The sequence below is a fragment of the Heptranchias perlo genome, chromosome 2 (assembly GCF_035084215.1).
Source record: "Heptranchias perlo isolate sHepPer1 chromosome 2, sHepPer1.hap1, whole genome shotgun sequence".
In the NCBI taxonomy this organism is placed as follows: domain Eukaryota; kingdom Metazoa; phylum Chordata; class Chondrichthyes; order Hexanchiformes; family Hexanchidae; genus Heptranchias; species Heptranchias perlo.
This window is the reverse complement of record NC_090326.1, coordinates 117070504-117090500: the sequence shown is the minus strand read 5'-3', so window position 1 is coordinate 117090500 and position 19997 is coordinate 117070504. Positions and strand designations below refer to the sequence as shown.

Below are 19997 nucleotides of genomic sequence, written 5' to 3'. Positions count from 1 at the left end.
AATAGTTCATACCTTAGTATTACAGCATAATTTCAGGGCCTAGGTGTTTTATAGATAATTTGGTAAACAAAAATGCAAAAGATTTGGCTAGAATCTTCTAAATCTAATTTGACTTTGTCTACCTCCATGACATTAGGAAGAAGCAGGTCTACCTATTATTCCTGCATGGTGGAAAGTGCAGGATTGATTGGTTATGGTCTAAAAAGATGGGTTAATGGTTTCCGGTTGTGGCTATTTGGGCCTATAGTCATTCACGCTTAATCCTATTTGTGAAATACGTGCTTTTATAAAAGACAAAGGTAGCCTGTTAGCTCTTGTAAACGGTCAGTAGTGCCTGAGCTTCATGCCTTGACTGGAGGAACTCTTCTGAATCTTCAGTTTACACAGCGAGTGGTTAGGATCTGGAATGCACTGCCTCAGTGGGTGGTGGAGGCAGATTCAATCATGGCCTTCAAGAGGGAACTGGATAAGTACTTGAAAGGAAAGAATTTGCAGGGCTACGGGGATAGGGCGGGGGAGTGGGACTAGCCGGATGCTCTTGCTTAGAGCCGGCGCGGACTCAATGGGCTGAATGGCCTCCTTCCGTGCTGTAACCTTTCAATGATTCTATGATTCAGCCAGGCCATCAGATGGAGACCTCACATGAACAAGACTGTCCATTCTGGAGGAGGGGGAAGAGAATTACATGCACATTATATGTAATCTCAAAATTGCAAGCATTTGCCTATACAGTTTATAGGCAGTAACTGAGTCAAACTTTCGGATTAATGACATTACCTTCTTATCACTTTTGGCATTTTTTAAAGCTTCTTCAGAGTTTGTGGTCCAGATCATCTGAATTCCCAGCAAACCTATCTGTGCAGGGAACATGGACTGAAACTCAAATAGTTTAATCCCTTTATCAGTGATTGCTATTGAAGCCTGACGAATAATACTGTGAATTGTCTTTCTGATCCCATTCAGCAGCTGCCCCATCCAGACTTCCACGTTGCCCTAAAACATGAGATTATTAAAAGAAATCAGATAACATGACAATAGTTTAGTCTGAAAGCACAGGTTTAGAAAAATTGCAAAGCAGAAATCAATCTAAGATCCAAAAAGAAGTCTAATTGCATTATAAGAAACCTCATCATGTACATTTTTCTCTAAACTCCTTTCATTTTCAAAAGGTTCACATCAATAAAGACATAAATTTAACTGTACACTTTATTTGAACTAAACTGTGGGAATGATCAAATAAAGCACACAATAACAATATCTAATCCATTGCAGAACAGTAATCAGCAAAGCCAACAGATAGTTGAACTATATAGCCAAAAGAGTCAAGAAAGTCGTGATCAAACTGTCCCATGCAGCCAGTTCTGACCACCGAGACACAACTGAGACAATGCAGAGAAGAGCCACGAGGCTGATCCCTAATGTCAAAAGTCAGAATTATAGAGAAACTCAGGCTTTTCAGCCTCAGAAGGAGGTTTCTGAGAAGTGATAAGAACATAAGAATATAAGAAATAGGAGCAGGAGTAGGTCATACCGCTCCTCGAGTCTGCTCAACCATTCAATAAGATCATGGCTGATCTTCGACCTCAACTCCAATTTCCCGTCCGATCCCCATATCCCTTGATTCCCTTTACAGTCCAAAAATCTATCAATCTCAGTCTTGAATATGCTCAACAACTGAACATCCACAGAACCTCTGGGGTAGAGAATTCCAAAGATTCACAACCCTCTAGTAAAGAAATTCCTCCTCATCTCAGCCCTAAATGTCCGATCTTGTAGAGGTATATAAGATTGTTAATAGAATGGAAAAATTAAATCTGGAATATATTACTTTTAATTAAATTCGGAGAGTAGAACAAAGGGACACAGATTCAAGCTAGTAAATTTAGGACTGATATCAGGAAGTTCTTCATACAAAAAGTGATTAACATGTAGAATTGACTCCTGGATGCAGTCGTGGAGGAGAAATCCCTGGAATTGTTAAATAATTGGTGGCTGCAATGGGAAGACTTTAGGGCCTTTCTGGATGGATAAACTAAGAAGGGCTGAATTACCTTCCTCATCTGTAATTATCTTGCGATCTGTTTTAAATTGTTGCACATTTTCTCACCTGTGCTGTAACTGGTTCAATGAGGTCAACTTTTTCTCCTTCCTGAGATTCAAAGCGGAGGATCTGATCGTAACTCATTTCGTTGAACCCCACTTTATTAACATTGTCAAAAAGACTTAGCAGGTGAGCCTGAAACAGTCAAAATATTTTATTTTAAAATATATAAAATATGTTTAATATTTGTTGTAAACATTATTTTTGCAATACATTTTCAGCGTATTTTAAAGTTACATATTCAGCATTATTTGTTTTTTTTCTCCAAATTAGATGTGCTGCCAATGTAACCTAATTTTTTTGCCCACATTTGCAACTTCTATTGTACGGTCTATTTGCTTGTGGGTTGTCAGTATTTTCAGGCATGCTTGACATGGACCTGCTAAGTTTACTTAAAACCAAGTCACTATTAAGATAGGTTATGAGGTCCTATGTAACCCTAAAACAAAAACAGAAAATGTGCGCTCTGAAGTGTATACACCTGAAACATTAACCTCTCTTTTCTCTTTATAGATGCTGACTGAACTGTAGTGCATTTCCAGCAACTTGCTTTTGTCTCACATTTCCAGCTTGTTTCTTTTCATTTCAAATCAAAATGACATTTTCTTTTTGCTGAAGTGACAGTGGAGGATGTTAGTTTCAGCAAATGCCATATCCCAGTTTAAAGATTTTTGTAATTTACCGATTCTTTAATGGAATTAATGAATATTTTAACATAATTCACAATTTTCTGACAAAAGCGTAAAATAAAAAAATACTCACATTTAGTGATGCCACAGATATTGATCCCAAAATTCCTCAGTGCTCCGCAGGTCTCCCGCCATAACTTCGATGGGAGACCGGCAAAATACCTGGGAAAGCAGCGGAGACCTCGTTGCACTGTGTTCCTGCCATTTTCGTAAGTTTCATGCTTACCTTAAAGGTTCAAAACCTCAGTCGGCCCTTACAAGGCAAATGACAACTGGAGGCGGAGCCAGGTACGGGGACTCTACACCAAGAGTTCCCACTCCTTAGACTGGACTGGGGCCCAGTGAGTAGAAGCATACTGACCTCCCAAGAGTGCATGTGGGTCCCACCGGTGGCGGCCAGGACCACCGAAGAGAGGCAGATCTTTTTTTTAAACTTTTAGTAGATCAGCCGTCTTGCTCATGAACTTTGGACTAAGCAAATTATTTATCATCATAGCCCATTCATTTCCAGTTGTACTTGTGAGAAGCTGTATGCAAAACAAATACTGGTGCAGAGGAAGTAGTGATGTTGAAAATACACAACCTCATATCTGCAACCTGTACAGAAACAAAAGCATCCCAGAGGTCAGACTAAAATCATCCTACCTGTATAGTATGAGAGTCAGAGGCTTGACCAAGGATTTCCAGCAGAGCAGGGTCAGAAACAAAGAAAAATCTGGGAAATAAAAGACGTTTCTTTTCCAGATATCCAGTAAGTGATTTCTGACACATCTCTAACTGCTCCAGTAAATGTGGTAAAAGTTGAGCTAAAGTCGCATCGCCTGCACAGCACTGCACAATGTTTGTATTGTCATGTGCTCTCTGCATGATCTTCTGCCATGATTTGTCAATGTTCTGGAATCTTTTGGCCTCCTGAAGCAGAGCAGATTGGTTAGTTTTAACCAAAATAATTACAAGCATGCTCCATAGAAACATATTGCAATATTTCATTTTTAAAATCTTTTATTTAAAGATTTTTTATATCACTTTAAAAAAAATTAGACCATACAAGTGTTGAAGTAACCTTGGTACCAGTTGCTGTAGTGCATCTTGTAGATTGTACATACTTCAGCCTCTGTCGGGTGTATATTGAGTCCAGTGACAGGGGCACCAATCAAGAAACTGCTTTGCTCTGGATGGTGTTAACTACATATTGGTCATTAAATATATGCTTCTGATCATAGATGACATGGGGTCCAGTTTCGGGAGCAACTGGGGATGCTGAATCTGAGAGAATACCTAGTACAGACCCAAAATTTGTAACAGTAATATAAGCAAAGGCCATTAGAGGTGGTGCTGAGTCACTATAAAGATAGAGAAAGCTGTTTGGGGGTGGATAGTTGCAGTTTTCATAGGCTTGCTGACAGCTAGAAAGCCCCATGGAAACAAATAAGGTTGAATTCTGGAGATCTCCTGTGTCTGATTCCATTATAGAAAAACCCATAATGCATCATAGTAGCAGTGGCCATTGTCCTTGTCATCTGGAAATCATAGAAAGCAGCAAATAAGTTCACCAGAGGCCAGGGAGGGGAAAGGTTTGGAAAAGATGAGCACTACGAGTAGGTTGAAGAGACTTTAAAATCATAGAAATTGGTTCTGTACCCATAAAACTACTGAGTAAGTTTAGTTTAAGTAAGTCTACAGAATAACCATGAAGGATAAAGCAATTTGAAGGATTTAGATAAGAAAGAAGAATTGAAACATATTAACATTGATATATTCAGTAGGTGAGAAAGTAGGAAATATGTTGTGCTCTTTTAAACTCTTTGAAACTAACAGAAGTATTTATGAAACAGTACAAGACTGATTTTTAAGCTAAACTAAATCAAAAGAAACAAGAAGAAAACAAATCAGTGGGCAGTTTCATAACAATCTTGTATTGTTTGGCCATACACTGTGCATATAATACTCTGCAGGACACAATGATTTGTAGTAGGACAATAAGATGGGAAACTGGTTAGACCCCAACTTAACCCTTGATAAAGCAATAACTCAAATAGGACAGGGTGAAGCTCGTAAAGGACAGAAAGTATAATCAGTCAGCAGCCTATAAGACAAGCAAATATTGACTAGTTATGAAGGCCACACAGAATCATGAAACAGCACAGAAGGAGGCGATTCAGCCCATTGTGTCTATACAGTCTCTATGATAGAGAATCCAAAACTAATCCCACTGTCTTGCAAACTCCTCATAGCATAGTATTTTCCTTTGTTTCAAATATTTATCCTATTTTCGCTTAAATAATATAATGGTCTCTGCCTTAACTACTCCCTTCAGCAAAGCATTCGGCCCAGAATTTCCTTGGAGCTGCTGTTGCTCTGCTGCCGCAAATTCATGAAAAGTGCAGCAGAAAACCTGTTCATGCGATTTTGGCAGCAGAGAAACCGTCATCACATCCTTTTATGGACTTACATAGAATTACACCGAATGTACAGCATAGAAACAGGCCATTTGGCCCAAAAGGTCCATGTCGGTGTTTATGCCCCACACGAGTCTCCTCCCACCCTTCTTCAACTAACCCCATCAACATATCCTTCTATTCCTTTCTCCCTCATGTGTTTATCTAGATTCCCCTCAAATGCATCTATGCTAGTCGCCTCAGCTACTCCTTGTGGTAGCAAGTTCCACATTCTAACCACTCTATTTCAATATATTACCATTTGGTATCCTCAGCTCCAGAACATTTGCAGGGGCTGCATGCAAAACAGCAACACCAACTTACATTTTTAATGTAGGAAAACATCCCAAACAGGAGCGTAATCCGACAAAAATTGACACTGAGCCAAAGAAGGAGATATTAAGGTAAGTGGCTAAAAGCTTAGTCAAAGAGATAGGTTTTAAGGAGCATCTTAAAAAAGGAGAGCGAAATGAAGAGGCAAAAAGATTTAGGAAGGGAATTCCAAAGCTTAGGGCCTAGGCATCTGAAGGCACGACTGCCAATGGTGGGGCGAAGGGAGTGGGGGATGTACAAGAGGCCAGAGTTGGAGGAACACAGTTTTTGGAGAGTTGTAGGACTGGTGGAGATTACAGAGATAGGGAGGGGTGAGAGGCCATGAAAGGATTTAACATGAGGATGAGAATTTTAAAATCAAGATGTTAATGGACGGGAAGTCAATGTAGGTCAGCGAACACAGAGGTTATGGGTGAGCGGTACTTGGTGCGAGTTAGGATACGGCCAACAGAGTTTTGGATGAATTCAAGTTTATTGAGGGTGGAAGATGGGAGGCCAGCCAGAGGAGAATTGGAATAGTTGAGCCTGGAGGTAAGAAAAGCATGGATGAGGGTTTCAGCAGCAAGTAAACTGAGACTGGGGTGGAAACAGGTGATGTTACACAGGTGGAAGTAGGCGGTCTTTGTGATGGAAGGGATTATGGACTCGAAAGCTCAGCTCAGGATCAAATGGGATGCTGAGGTTGCAAATAGTCTGGTTCAGCCTGAGAAAGTGGCAAGAGAGGGGATGGAATCAGATGATATTCTGGTTTAATACCCAGTCAGAACATGACAGACATCTCAGGTTTATCTCAAAGAAGAAGGGATTATGTTGAATGAGAAGTTTAAGATAACTTCCTTTGAAAGGCACTAGGTTGATGATTCCTACATCACTGTGCTATGAGATGTCAGACAGAACACATACAAACCAACAAGGAATCCAAAAATATAGAGAACAAGTTAAGGACAGGAAATGTGACCAAACTTAAGCAAGTAGCTTGAACAAATCGTCAAGAACTGTCCCAAGTTCTACCAGAACATTTGTGGCAGAAGGTCAGAACTGACATAATGTAATTGAAAGGAGTTACATACCTACTGATTGTAGACTATTTCTCACATCAGCATGACATATCCATTATTGGGAAAATGCTGAAGGAACAAATAATGAACTATCCCAAGAGATACAGAACTATAAGATGGAGCTAGAAAGCCTTTATCAGAGGAAGTCATTTAGGAGATAAAAAGTCTTATGGACAAGGGAAATAGTTTTATTTAGATTTCAGCAAAGCTTTTGATACAGTGCCATTTAAGAGATTGGTCCACAAGGCTGAAAGGCCACCATAGGCAAAGTGGTTCTGCAATGAATCAAAAATTGGCTGAAGCAGAGGAAGCAAACAGTGGTTTTACCTGGAGCTAGATCAGCATGGAAGCACTGTTCCCTGAGATACCCCACTAGTTATATCCTTCTGTGCTGATCTAGTCGGCATCTGTAGCCTTGCTAGTTCCATCTTATAGTATGACAGAATTGGCCCTGGCTCGGAGCAGCTCCCCAGAGAGGAAAATTGGGTATGGCCCAGTGCCACCCAACCCTTCCCCAACCACCACTGCCCCTCTCCTCCACCCACATCTCCCGCTCATCTTCTCCCCTCCCCTCTCCTCATCCATCTTCCTCCCCTTACAGTGAAGAATGGGTCCTAGTCCAGTGACACACACACCTTTGTTATATTCTGTTATTTCCTTCTCCTCCTCCCCTCCTCCGGCCCTGTCCCCCTCCTTTTCCTCATCCTCCTCCTTTTCCTCCTCCTCCTCCACCTTCTTTCAGGCCCCTGCCCCACCCCCTCTCTTCTCCCTGTCTCTCCTCTCATGCCATCTCTCTTCCTCCCCTTTTTTCTTCATCTCTCTCCTCCCTTCCCCAGAAGGTCCAGTTATGCCAATGCTTTCTAACATGCTTGACTTAAACAGTGGACTTGGCATTGACTGCAACACCACAGGAGATTGACTAGTCAATTTAAAAACTAACAAGTCTTCATCAGATGTCCAGATAATAATTCTGTCTCATTACCTGCAAAGAAAAAATCCTTCTGGCTCTCCTGTAGGGCTTTAATTGTGCCTGCCTGTTTAACGGTGCTGGTGCCTTTGTGTTGCATGTTGTGCTACAAGCATAGCGGGGCAGTAATTTGCCTACTTGCAAGATGATGTTGCATGAAATAAAGCCATAAGTAAAAGTGTATGTGGAGGATTTAATTTACGTATGCTAGAGCACCAACTGACTCTGGCATGGAGGGGAGATCCATGCTGAGTTATTGATCTTAACCAAACCACCATGTGGAGCACAGTCCAGCACTTCACCACAGGCAGGGATGGAAACCATAAGGACTAATAATTACAAAAGGATAAAAATAATCAGTGTTAGTCATTTACATTCTTACTTACAAATGATCAAAACTTACTTGACCACTAACATTTTGGACGTTATTTGCAAAGACACAGCATTTTAAATTGTGAAAGCACCGCACTGAATTCTCATCAGAAACAGATTTTACTTTCCCAGATTAAACAAACCTGCGGCAGTTGTTTCGCAATATCTCCACCAACAAACACGGCTTCCAGATAAATCCAAAGGTTCTGAACCGTGAGCCAGTTTTCAATTATTTCTGTGGTATTTGAGAGCTTCTGCACCCACTGTTGAATAGTGGGTTTGAATGGTGCATTGTACCTGTCAGGAAAGCAACCACAACTTTGAAAGAAATCGTTCACTGCAACAAAGATGCTTTGACACTAACATGGATTTTTTTAAATCTTTCAAGAGCAAACAACAAAATTTTTCACCCAATGACTATTCAACAGAGAATAAAAGAAGGACTTAGACTTTTCCATTCCTAAATATTAATATATTTGCATATTTACCAATTGAATACTGAACATCCAGTTCACCTTTGAAAAGATCTACATGTCTGTCTCATAAAACATGTACAAAATGCTTGTCTTTAAATTTTAAATCCAGAGTAAAATTACACAATTACAGGGAACAAAGATATTTCTTATCAAAGGTATTCTTTTCAAAAATGTAAAAACTGTTGTTTTACCATCCAAATGTTTAATGTGCTTGTATCAAATTCATCTCTCTACTATTTTAATGGAGGCATGAATCAATTTAAAATTAACAGAGTAATGTCTCTGTTAAAATAGCAGAGAGGAATTTTGATATGAGCTAATTAAGAAAGAACAATGCAACAGTAATTTCTACCCAATAGTATTCTTTTTAGTTACATAATTTTAATCTAGCCCTTAAAGAGCAAGTAATTCCAGCAAAAACATTTCCTTTTTTTTGTATGCCCAATTGTAGGACTTTCCTAACTGGAATCTGGGAGCACAGACTCAGAATTGAACCTGGATCTTCCTGGTGTGTATACCTTAGATTTACATCGTTCAATCTATTTATCCATTAAGCTGTCAAGGGAGGTCTATAATGCATTTTTAAAAATAAATATATAGTCCAAACATTTGTCTAGAACAACATAGCAAAAGTCAAACTATCCAAAAGGAAATATGAACAATGGGCCTGGTCACACATTTATCCCATTTGAGTCCACCATACGATGGATGTGCGGCTTCCTCAACTGCACCACAGCTACACATAGGGCTGTTCCTGAGTCCCCAGGTGTGGTCATTTGCCACACACCTTACCACCTCAAATCTAATATGGTTGAGCTTGCACCAGAGATGGCTTGGCAGCTCAAAGCCAGGCAATCTCTCATTAGACTGAGTGGTAAAGAAGGAGTCTCTTACAGAGGGAGCAGCTCATCCCCATTCTGTTCACCATAATGAGGCAGTGACTGCCGTGGCGATGGTTAGTAGCATCGTCCAGACTGGTCTTCTGCTGATGAGTTGGTAGCATCTTCTGAATTTTCTCAAGGAGGTTTTATGCTGCAATATGATGGCTAATGTTAGGAGACCTTACCTAAGAAAGGATATACTTGTCATAGAGGGAGTGCAGCGAAGATTCACCAGACTGATTCCTGGGATGGCAGGACTGTCATATGAGGATAGATTGGGTCGACTTGGCCTGTATTTACTAGAGTTTAGAAGAATGAGAGGGGATCTCATTGAAACGTATAAAATTCTGACAGGGCTAGATAGATTGGATGCAGGGAGGATGTTTCCCCTGGCTGGGGGGTCTAGGACGAGGGGTCACAGTCTCAGGATATGGGGTAGGACATTCTGGATTGAGGTGAGGAGAAATTTCTTCACTCAGAGGGTGGTGAACCTGTGGAATTCTCTACCACAGAAGGCTGTGGAGGCCAAGTCACTGAATATATTTAAGAAGGAGATAGATAGATTTCTAGACACAAAAGGCATCAAGGGGTATGGGGAGAGAGCGGGAATATGGTATTGAGATAGAGGATCAGCCATGATCATATTGAATGGCGGAGCAGGCTCGAAGGGCCGAATGGTCTACTCCTGTTCCTATTTTCTATGTTTCTCTGTACTATATATTCGAGAGGAATATCACTCAGAGGATTGTGAATCTTTGGAATTCTCTACCCCAGAGGGCTGTGGATGCTGAGTTGTTGAATACATTCAAGGCTGAGATAGATAGATTTCTGGGCTCTAGGGGAATCAGGGGATATGAGGATCAGGCAGGAAAGTGGAGTTGAGGTCAAAGATCAGCCATGATCTGATTGAATGGTGGAGCAGGCTCGAGGAGCCATATGGCCTACTCCTGCACCTATTTCTTATGTTCTTAGGACTGGTAGCTTTTCACTGCATAGTTATAGTTCCTATTATTATTCTTATTGTTTGATTTAACTATACATCAACTTAACCACACAGGAGCACAATATTCTCCAACTGAGTAGCAGACAGCTAGTGTCGAGCTACGCAATGTTTATGCATTAGCTCCCCAAATTGAGCCTGCAAGCTTATTTAGGAGGTCATTTTAATCTTCTGAGTTACCTTGGTGAGGTGGTCCTTGTGCGATCTAGTGTTACTCCTAGATATACTGGCTTTGGGTCATATGCAGCCATGTTCTCCATTCAAGAAGATGTTGAGTTCTCGTGGTGTTGGTGTGATTAAGATGGAAGGATGATGACACTGTCTTCAATAGACTTAGCTTAAGTTGTTCTCAATCTGTTTGAAGTCTCCATCTCTTGAAGCCAGGTATTTGCATATTTGAATGGTCTGGAGATTGTTGAAGGCAGATTTTTTGCAAATACTTAAAAAGAGTTGGAGCAAGAACAGATCCCTGAAGGAGTCCATTCTTCTGGATCCTCCATGCCAGGAGCAGCACCAGGAGTAGCACGAGAACCTTCACCACACGGACTGCAGCGGTTCAAGAAGGTGGCTCACCACCACCTTCTCAAGGTTCAATAAGGGATGGGCAATAAATGCTGGCCTCGCCAGCGACACCCACATCCCATGAACGAATAAAAAAAAGTACCTAAAAATGAGGTGCCAACCTGGTGAAGCTACAACACAGGACTACATGGATGCTAAACAGTGGAAACAACATGCTATAGACAGAGCTAAGCGATTCCACAACCAACGCATCAGATCAAAGCTCTGCTGTCCTGCCACATCCAGTCGTGAATGGTGGTGGACAATTAAACAACTAACGGGAGGAGGAGGGTCTGTGAACATCCCCATCCTCAATGGTGGCAGAGTGCAGCACATGAGTGCAAATCACAAGGCTGAAGCGTTTGCAACCATCTTCAGCCAGAAGTGCCGAGTGGATGATCCATCTCGCCCTCCTCCCGATATCCCCACCATCACAGAAGCCAGTCTTCAGCCAGTTCGATTCACTCCACCTGATATCAAGAAATGGCTGAGTGTACTGGATACAGCAAAGGCTATGGGCCCTGACAACATCCCAGCTGTAGTGCTGAAAACTTGTGCTCCAGAATTAGCCGTGCCTCAAGCCAAGCTGTTCCAGTACAGCTATAACACTGACATCTACCCGACAATGTGGAAAATTGCCCAGGTATGTCCTGTCCACAAAAGGCAGGGCAAATCCAATCCAGCCAATTACCGCCCCATCAGTCTACTCTCAATCATCAGCAAAGTGATGGAAGGTGTCGCGACAGTGCTATCAACCGGCACTTACCAATAACCTGCTCAGTTTGGGTTCCGCCAGGACCACTCGGCTCCAGACCTCATTACAGCCTTGGTCCAAACATAGACAAAAGAGCTGAATTCCAGAGGTGAGGTGAGAGTGACTGCCCTTGACATCAAGGCAGCATTTGACCGAGTGTGGCACCAAGGAGCCCTAGTAAAATTGAAGTCAATGGGAATCAGGGGGAAAACTGTCCAGTGGCTGGAGTCATATCTTGCACAAAGGAAGATGGTAGTGGTTGTTCGAGGCCAATCGTCTCAGCCCCAGGACATTGCTGCAGGAGTTCCTCAGGGCAGTGTCCTCGGCCCAACCATCTTCAGCTGCTTCATCAATGACCTTCCCTCTGTTGGCCAGGGGCTGCAGAGACTACTGAGATTCTGAACTGCTGACACACAGGCAAAAGCAACTTTTGAACTGAAGTAACCTGAGTTCATTCGCTGGCCTGAGCTGGCTGGAACCAGTTTGAATTAGCTAAGTTTCGTGAAAGACAAAGGAGATGTGATAAGGCACAAGTCCTTATTTAGAAAAGGAGTAATGAGGTAATGCTACCTAAGTCCTTGGGACAGAGCCAATGAGGAGAAGACACAGACTAGGCGAACAAGCCTAAACCAACGGGAGAGAGAGACAGCACAGCTTGAAGAGATAAGATTCGGAATAAGAATGAAGAATCTCGGGCGTGGAGCCAGAGCTAAGACTCCGGAGACCAACCATCGCGGAAGTGGAAGAACCTACGTCAGGGACGTAGAGACGACGTCGAAAGACAGAGAGAACGGAATGCCTGGCCAGCGTCAGCTCTCCTTTTCGGGTAATAGCCTTTATATTCTGTGACCACTCAGGGAGTGTCAGAGAAACCTAGTGGGTGTGCGTTTAGATCCTAGTTTGGGTATAAAACTGTATAACCTGGTGCAAAGTGCATGTCTATATCTAACCAGACGTATAAGCTATATGTATATGATCTAACGACGTGAATAAAGCGAATTGAGAGTTAAGAAAGAATTGACTCTTCTCCTCTTTGTACTAAGCCAATAATCGTAACCGGTGTCCTCCGGTCAACACCTCCATCATAAGGTCAGAAATGGGGATGTTCGCTGATGATTGCACAGTTTTCAGTTCCATTCGCAACCCCTCAGATAATAAAGCAGTCCGTGCCTGTATACAGCAAGACCTGGACAACATCCAGGCTTGGGATGATAAGTGGCAAGTAACATTTGCGCCAGACAAATGCCAGGCAATCACCACCTCCAACAAGAGAGAGTCTAACACCTCCCCTTGATATTCAACGGCATTACCGTCGTCGAATCCCCCACCATTAACACCTTGGGGTCACCCTTGACCAGAAACTTAACTGGATCAGCCACATAAATCCTGTGGCTACAAGAGCAGGTCAGAAGCTGGGTATTCTGTGGCGAGTGACTCACCTCCTGACTCCCCAAAGCCTTTCCACCATCTACAAGGCACAAGTCAGGAGTGTGATGGAATACTCTCCACTTGCCTGGATGAGTGCAGCTCCAGCAACACTCAAGAAACTCAACACCATCCAGGACAAAACAGCCATCTTGATCGGCAATCCATCCACCACCCCAAACATTCACTCCCTTCATCACTGGCGCACCATGGCTACAGTGTATAGCATCTACAGGATGCACTGCAGAAACTCGCCAAGATTTCTTCGACAGCACCTCCCAAACCCGCGACCTCTACCACCTAGAAGGACAAGGGCAGCAGGTGCATGGGAACAATACCACCTGCACGTTCCCCTCCAAGTCACACACCATCCCGACTTGGAAATATATCGCTGTTCCTTCATCGTCAAAATCCTGGAACTCCCTACCTAACAGCACTGTGGGAGAGCCTTCACCACACGGATTGCAGTGGTTCAAGAAGGTGGCTCACCACCATCTTCTCAAGGGCAATTAGGAATGGGCAATAAATGCTGGCCTTGCCAGCGATGCCCACATCCCATGAACGAATAAAAAAAAATATGCTCAACTTAGTGCCTAGCTTCACCTGGAATTGTCTGTCTCGAAACATCATCCCCGTAGCCATACCAACCTACTGATATTTATTTGATATCTTGAACAGTAGGCCAGTGTGACAGATGGTATCATATGCTGCTGTCAAGTTAAGAAACACAGCTCTCATTTTCTCCTTGTGTTGAAAACCATTTTCTATATATGTGCTAAGAGCAAGAGCTTGGTCACAAATTCTCCTATTTGGTCTGAAGCCTGCCTGGTCATCCTTCACAGCCGACTCTACTGTGGGCATAATTATTTGCAGAATTAGCCACTCCTGAAGTTTGAAAGCACAGCTCAGAAGTGATAGGACAGTAGCTAGCTGGAAGAGAATGGTTCTTCCCTGGTTTTGATTTAGCTATCACCCTAGCATTCCTGCAGTATGTACTATCTACAGGATGCACTGTAGCAACTCACCAAGGTTACTTCAACAGTATCTCCCTGTACCATCAAGAAGGATAAGAGCAGCAATGTCGTGGAAATATCATTACCTCCAAGTTCCCCTCCAAGTCACACAACATCATGACTTGGACATATATCGCCATTCCTTTGTTGTTTCTGGGACAATATCTCAGAATTCTCTACTTAACACCATTATGGGATCACCATCAGCACAAGGACTGAAGTGGACCACCTTCTCAGGGCAACTAAGGATGGACAATAAATTAAGCATTTTCCAGTATCGCCTACATTCCGAGAAGAAATAAAAAAATGCTCTGCATGGGTGAAGTTCCGCAGGGATTTGTGTTAGCGCTGCTGTTCTTTATCAATGATTTGGATGAAGGGATCGGGAGTAGAGTCTTAAGTTTGCTGATGACACTAAAGTGTGTGCAGGAGTTAGAACGTTAGACAAAATAAATAGATAGCAGGCTAATTAAAATTCATTGGTGGACTTGGCCCATGTGTGGCAGATTTCTTCAATGTGAATAAATGCAGTATGATACATTTAGGTTACAGTCATACCAGGCACATGTACATCATGCAGGGTTACTCTCTTAAGGCTGTGGAGCAAGAGAGGGACCTAAGGGTCGTGGTTCATTAAACACTGAAGGCTCATGTCCAGTGCCACGAGGTTGTAGAGAAAATGGATATAGTATTAAGATGTGTATCTAATTCAGTTAAATACAAAACTAGAAACATAATATTTACCCAGTGCAAGATTTTGGCTGCATTTAGAATACTGCGCCCAGTTTTGATCTCCTCACAAGTTGGGGATATTGAGGTCCTGGAGAAGGTTCATAGGGCAGCCACTAGATTGATACCAAATCTCAGGGCATTGTTAGTTATCAGGACCTGGTCAGGGAACGTGGTATTTTTTCATTGGAAAGCCATAAACTTCAAGGGGATATGATTGAGGTCTACAAAAATAATGAAGGGAATAGATTCTATTCAGATGGATAGGTTATTTGAGCTAGATAGAGGGGAGAGGGCTAGGTGGCAAAATAAATTTAGGTTAGTCACTAGGAACTACTTCTTTTTGTGAAGAGTCATGACTTATAGAAGGTAGGTGGGACCAGATGTCACTGGTATTATCAGTAACTGCAGTCTCCTGGAGCTTGCTTAATAGCCTTCAGGGGTCAGACAAAAATTTCAAAGAGTTTTTCCCTAAATTGGCCTTAGGTTTCTTTTCTGTTTTTTTGCCTGTCTCAAGAGATTACATGACTGGGAATGGTTTGATGATGTCTGGATGGGACAGGCTGGAAGGACCAGTTGATCTTTTCCTGTCCTTTTTTTGCATATTCCCATGTACTTCTACATTTCTAATTTTATACTTGTGGCCCTTGATCAAACCAGTCATCATAAAGGAAAATCTGACTAAATAAATTCTATCAATTTCCTTCAGAATTTTGAAAATTACTTTAGAAACTTAATTAGGAAAAAAGATTTTCCAAAGTATTTTTGCTCCCCTGATGACTTCACCTAAGTATGCAAAATTCAGGACAACACCAGGATAGGAAGGGCTCAGACTCATAACAATAACCTGATTGGAGGTGTAGACTAGAGGTTGCATGACTCAGCTACAGGCACCGGCGATGACAAGGAACAATTATATTCAAACCCTTAATCTTTGCATAGATAATTAAACCTGAGGCCTAGTGTGAATTAAAGCATTCTTTCATTAGAAATAACTACACTTTTTAAAACACCTATTAATATTTTCCTACCTAAAGAAAACAACAAAAAGGTCACTACAATATTACATTAAATAAAAAAATGATTTAATAGCTGTATTTCAATCCAAGGGTTTGGAGGATATTTATAAACTGTTGATCTTTATTTTTTTGGTCTATGAAGTCTGGTGAACCCTTCAACCAAATTACAGCGTTGTAATTAAATTCCATTATTCTATGTATTACAAAAGATATACACTAGTATCCAGTTACCTGTTACTCATTAATGAGCCAAGTATCATCAGGCTGTCCTCCATTAGTGCTATCTTCTCCATGGTATCTGATCCTTTGAGAAGCAACTCCCCCCTCATCTTGAATGGAGCAAAAGTGAGTACATGACCACTCCATTCATTAATAACAGCTTTCAGCTTTGCTTCAATATCTTTTTCTTTTCCTGCACTAATACAAATGTCCTGAAAAATAAGTTTTGTTCGTTTAGTAACCAGTGTAATATATTAACTGTACTGTCTACTGAACCTTCGATTTTATTGTAAGTTACTTTTTATTCATTCTCGGAACGTGGGTGTTGCTGGCAAGGATGGCATTTATTGCCCATCTCTAGAAGCCCTGAAAAGGTGTTGGTGGCCTTCTTTTTTTTGATAAAACTGAGTGGTATGCTAGGCTACTTTAGAGGGCAGTTAAGAGTCAACCACATTGGTGTGGGACTGGAATCACATATAGAACAGTTCGGGTAAAGACAGCTAAACGACATTAGTAAACCAGTTGGGTCTTTACAACAATCCAAAAGCTTCGTGGTCACTTTTGTTGGTATCAGCTTTTTTATTTGCAGATTTTTTAAACTAAATTAAAATTCTCAAACTGCTATGCTAGGATTTGAACTCACATTCTCTAGATTATTAGTCCAGGCCTCTGAATTATTAGTCCAGTAACATAACCATTCCACTACCATACTCCTGGGATTGAGCTAAAGGCATTTTGATGAAACCAGTTGCTTAGGGAGAATGAAGGGATCAATCCAGTAAAAAAAATTAACTCAACAAAGAATTAATGTATTCTAAAAAATATTTTACAAATAAACTGATGTTTTTATCATCTGACATAGACATTTAAATTACACTACAGCCTAAATTGACTTATAATCATCAGGTCAATTAAGAGTACATTTTGCCAATTTGACTTAAAAATATAATTTAGGTTGACTCTTTCACCATAAATTTTGTTTGTAATAATGAATTACAGACATTTGATGGGATGGAATAATTGTTGAGATGAGGCCCACCTTATAGAAGTTTCCCTCCTATCAGCCAATTACAGAATTTAATTGACAGTAGTCAGGGTTCACTATATTGTTGGTTTTGTTCGAAGTTTAAAGGTTAGAAAATAAGCATGTTACCTCAATGTCCTCTTTGTATTTTAGTAATGGAGCTTCCGTTATGTTTCTGAGAGAGAACTGGTCAGATTCAACATCAAAAGTATGACCAGTGACCTGTGCAATCCTTTCCCAGTGTCTTTGCATCATAGCCTACAGAACAAGAAAGAAAAACGCAATAGTTGTGACAAAATGTTTGCATTCATGTTATGAAGAAGAATTGTTGCTTAATCTTCTCAAACTTTAATTATATTTTTGTTAAACTGGGATATCTTTTTGGTGCGTGTAATAAACCTGATAAAGGCAAAAAGATCAAGAAATTAAATAATTTGTGCCTATATATAGCTTTGATCTTTATTTGTGTTCTTACACACCACTAAAGCCAAATTACAAAGAGAAATGATAGGAGTATGTCACTTTGTATCTGTAAAAATAAATCTTCAATATTTCTCAGGCAGCTTGTGAGCAACTTAACCAATATAAAAGATTAAAATTTTATGAAGCCAGCTGTGGAGTTTGCAGAACCTCAGGGAAATGACTTAGCAACAAAGGTTTGAAATTCATTTGACCAAACATTATCTGGCCTAGTAGACACACAATGAATAAATGGCAGGCTTTGCTCAGGTGGGAGATCACCTCTTGTCCCTAAGACACAGAGGGAAGATCTATGGAAATACATAACAGAGCATGGCAAGTTAACCTCTGCCACTCAGAGGACCTATTTAGAGGTCAAAAGGAACATATTAAGTGCATAACTGGCTCAGCAAAGCATTGCCAGATCTGATTGGACGACATCAAGCTCTATGAGGCCTCACTCTACTATGCCAAAACCTTTCACTTCTCTAGAATCATCCTACAGAACAAAGAAAGCCCCAGCCTCCTTTCTCCACCAGCAACTGCTTCCTTAATTCCCTCTTCCCTGTTCTCTCTACCCTCACCTCTACCAAGTGGGAGGAACTCATGTATTTATTTGTCACCAGGATAGAGATAATCCGTTCATCCACTTCTACTGCTTCCTCCCTTTCCCCTTGCCCAGCAAACCAAATAGCTCCCCAAACCCCTCTACCGTAGCCCTGAACCCCTCTTTTTCATCTCTCTCATCTCTTTCCCTTTGCCCTCTCCAAGCACATCTCACCCATGAGTCCCACCTCCTGCTCCCTCAAGCAGATTAAATTATGAAAGGTATTGGGAGGATAAATAATAAAAGATTATTTCTATAGATTGGCAAATCAATACCAGGAGGTGTAGAGTTTGGATTATCACTAGATGTGAGAAGCAGCAAGATGGAAGTTTTTTTTAACAGAAGGTGAATTGGAATATGGAATGCTTCATCACAAGAGAATGCAACACCATTTAAAAGGGAATTGGATAACTAAAGAACAAAGTTATCCAGAGATTTTTCTCTGCTTCCTGGTTATTGTTTTGCATTTCCTTGTATATACATGTGCACCATTTAAATGTTTGTGTATTTTTCTTTGTACATTCTCACTAACTTTTTGTAGAAAACAGCAGAAAAGAATCATTGAAATATGAAGAGGAGAGAAATGCAGGGCTGTATTTCCTCCTCATGGTAGTGTTCTGGCTTCAGGTGGAATTCTCACCAAAAGGGAGCCTGGTAATGCCGCAGAGGAACATCAGGTGGTGTTGCAGCAGGGATGCCATTGTAGCACCCAAAGAGGCAGCAAGGAACTTTAAAGGGGGCAGAACAGCCCTGAAGACAGCAAGAGCTGCAGCTTTGTAGACATTGGCAAAGACCGAGGTAAATACCTGGAGGCCAGATTGGAGGGAAAGGAGAACTCTACCACATCTTCTCCCTCCATTTGCAGAGATTAAGATTATCGTTGCTACCCTGTTCCTACCACCGCCATACACCAGGGATCCCAGGCAGTGTAGGAGAGTGAGTGTAAGGGGTAACAGGGGCGCATGGGAGAGTAACAGGCCAGAAGGCCATGGCCTGCCAGCCCCCACAGGCATTTACATGCAGTGGGCTGGGGAGGGGCAGTCAGTGGCAGTCTCGGTGGCGGTGGAGTGGAGAGAAATTTAGCTTGGGGTGGGAACAGTAGGCTTTACTGCCTGAATTTTTCCCTTTTTCTGCCGTTATCCCGCCAATTTCAGGCAGGACAGTGGAGGAAAATCCAGCCCATTGTCCACGAAAAAAGTCTGATTACAATTTGGAAACATTGTGATAAACATTTTGCCTGTTCAAGCCCAAATGCTGTGAAATTCAAATATAACTCTATATTAATCACCTAACATCACCAAATATCAATCATATAGCTCGTAGATTGATTCCAGACAATGCTGTCATCTGTAATTCTTCCTCACTCACTTCTTCTACACTAACAGGCATTGTACTAATTAGTTTGTACAAATCCCATTTAAAACTATAAACTAAAGGATGCATCACAAAATGTAGTTATGTGGATGCATACAGAGACAGTTAGAAGAACACAGCTTCTTACGATTTCACTACATATCGCATACAGAGGAAATCTTCTCCAAGGTGAGTTCCTAACCTTATCCAGGCCATTTGTGGAAGCACAAAGGGCTCTTAACTGAGGAACACAATGAAAACCAGGAAGAGAGCTTTTGTGTACCTCGTACTGTCCAACTTAGAATAGCATTCGTAAAATCCAGGCAACAGGCTATATACTGCTATCTTGCTCAGGGAATGACATGCAGGACAAGAGATTCTAGGAAAACAGGGAGAAAAATACTTAGGAAAATAGTTTTTTTTTAATAAAGGTGAATCCTTGAGGATCTTGAAATAATCTGGACCGTCTTAGTTTAATAAATCACAACCCATAGCCCTATAGCTACAAATCTAAGTGTA

General features: G+C 41.4%; 1 protein-coding gene and 1 long non-coding RNA gene across 2 annotated transcripts in view; one reads left to right on the top strand and one right to left on the bottom strand.

The window, feature by feature from the left end:
- The window catches only part of LOC137342341 (uncharacterized), a 153755-nt gene extending 141133 nt beyond the window's left edge, over nt 1-12622 (top strand). The window contains exons 5-6 of the long non-coding RNA XR_010967229.1: nt 8886-8942; nt 10700-12622. This is a non-coding gene — a long non-coding RNA (uncharacterized lncRNA). The remainder of the gene's footprint in view (nt 1-8885; nt 8943-10699) is intronic.
- dnah5l (dynein, axonemal, heavy chain 5 like) overlaps nt 1-19997 on the bottom strand; it is a 352990-nt gene that overhangs the window by 191340 nt on the left and 141653 nt on the right. The window contains exons 34-39 of the mRNA XM_068006271.1: nt 17189-17317; nt 16048-16247; nt 8102-8255; nt 3436-3702; nt 2108-2236; nt 778-993 (exon numbers count right to left, since the gene is read on the bottom strand). Of these exons, the coding sequence (XP_067862372.1) occupies nt 778-993; nt 2108-2236; nt 3436-3702; nt 8102-8255; nt 16048-16247; nt 17189-17317 (1095 nt within the window). The remainder of the gene's footprint in view (nt 1-777; nt 994-2107; nt 2237-3435; nt 3703-8101; nt 8256-16047; nt 16248-17188; nt 17318-19997) is intronic.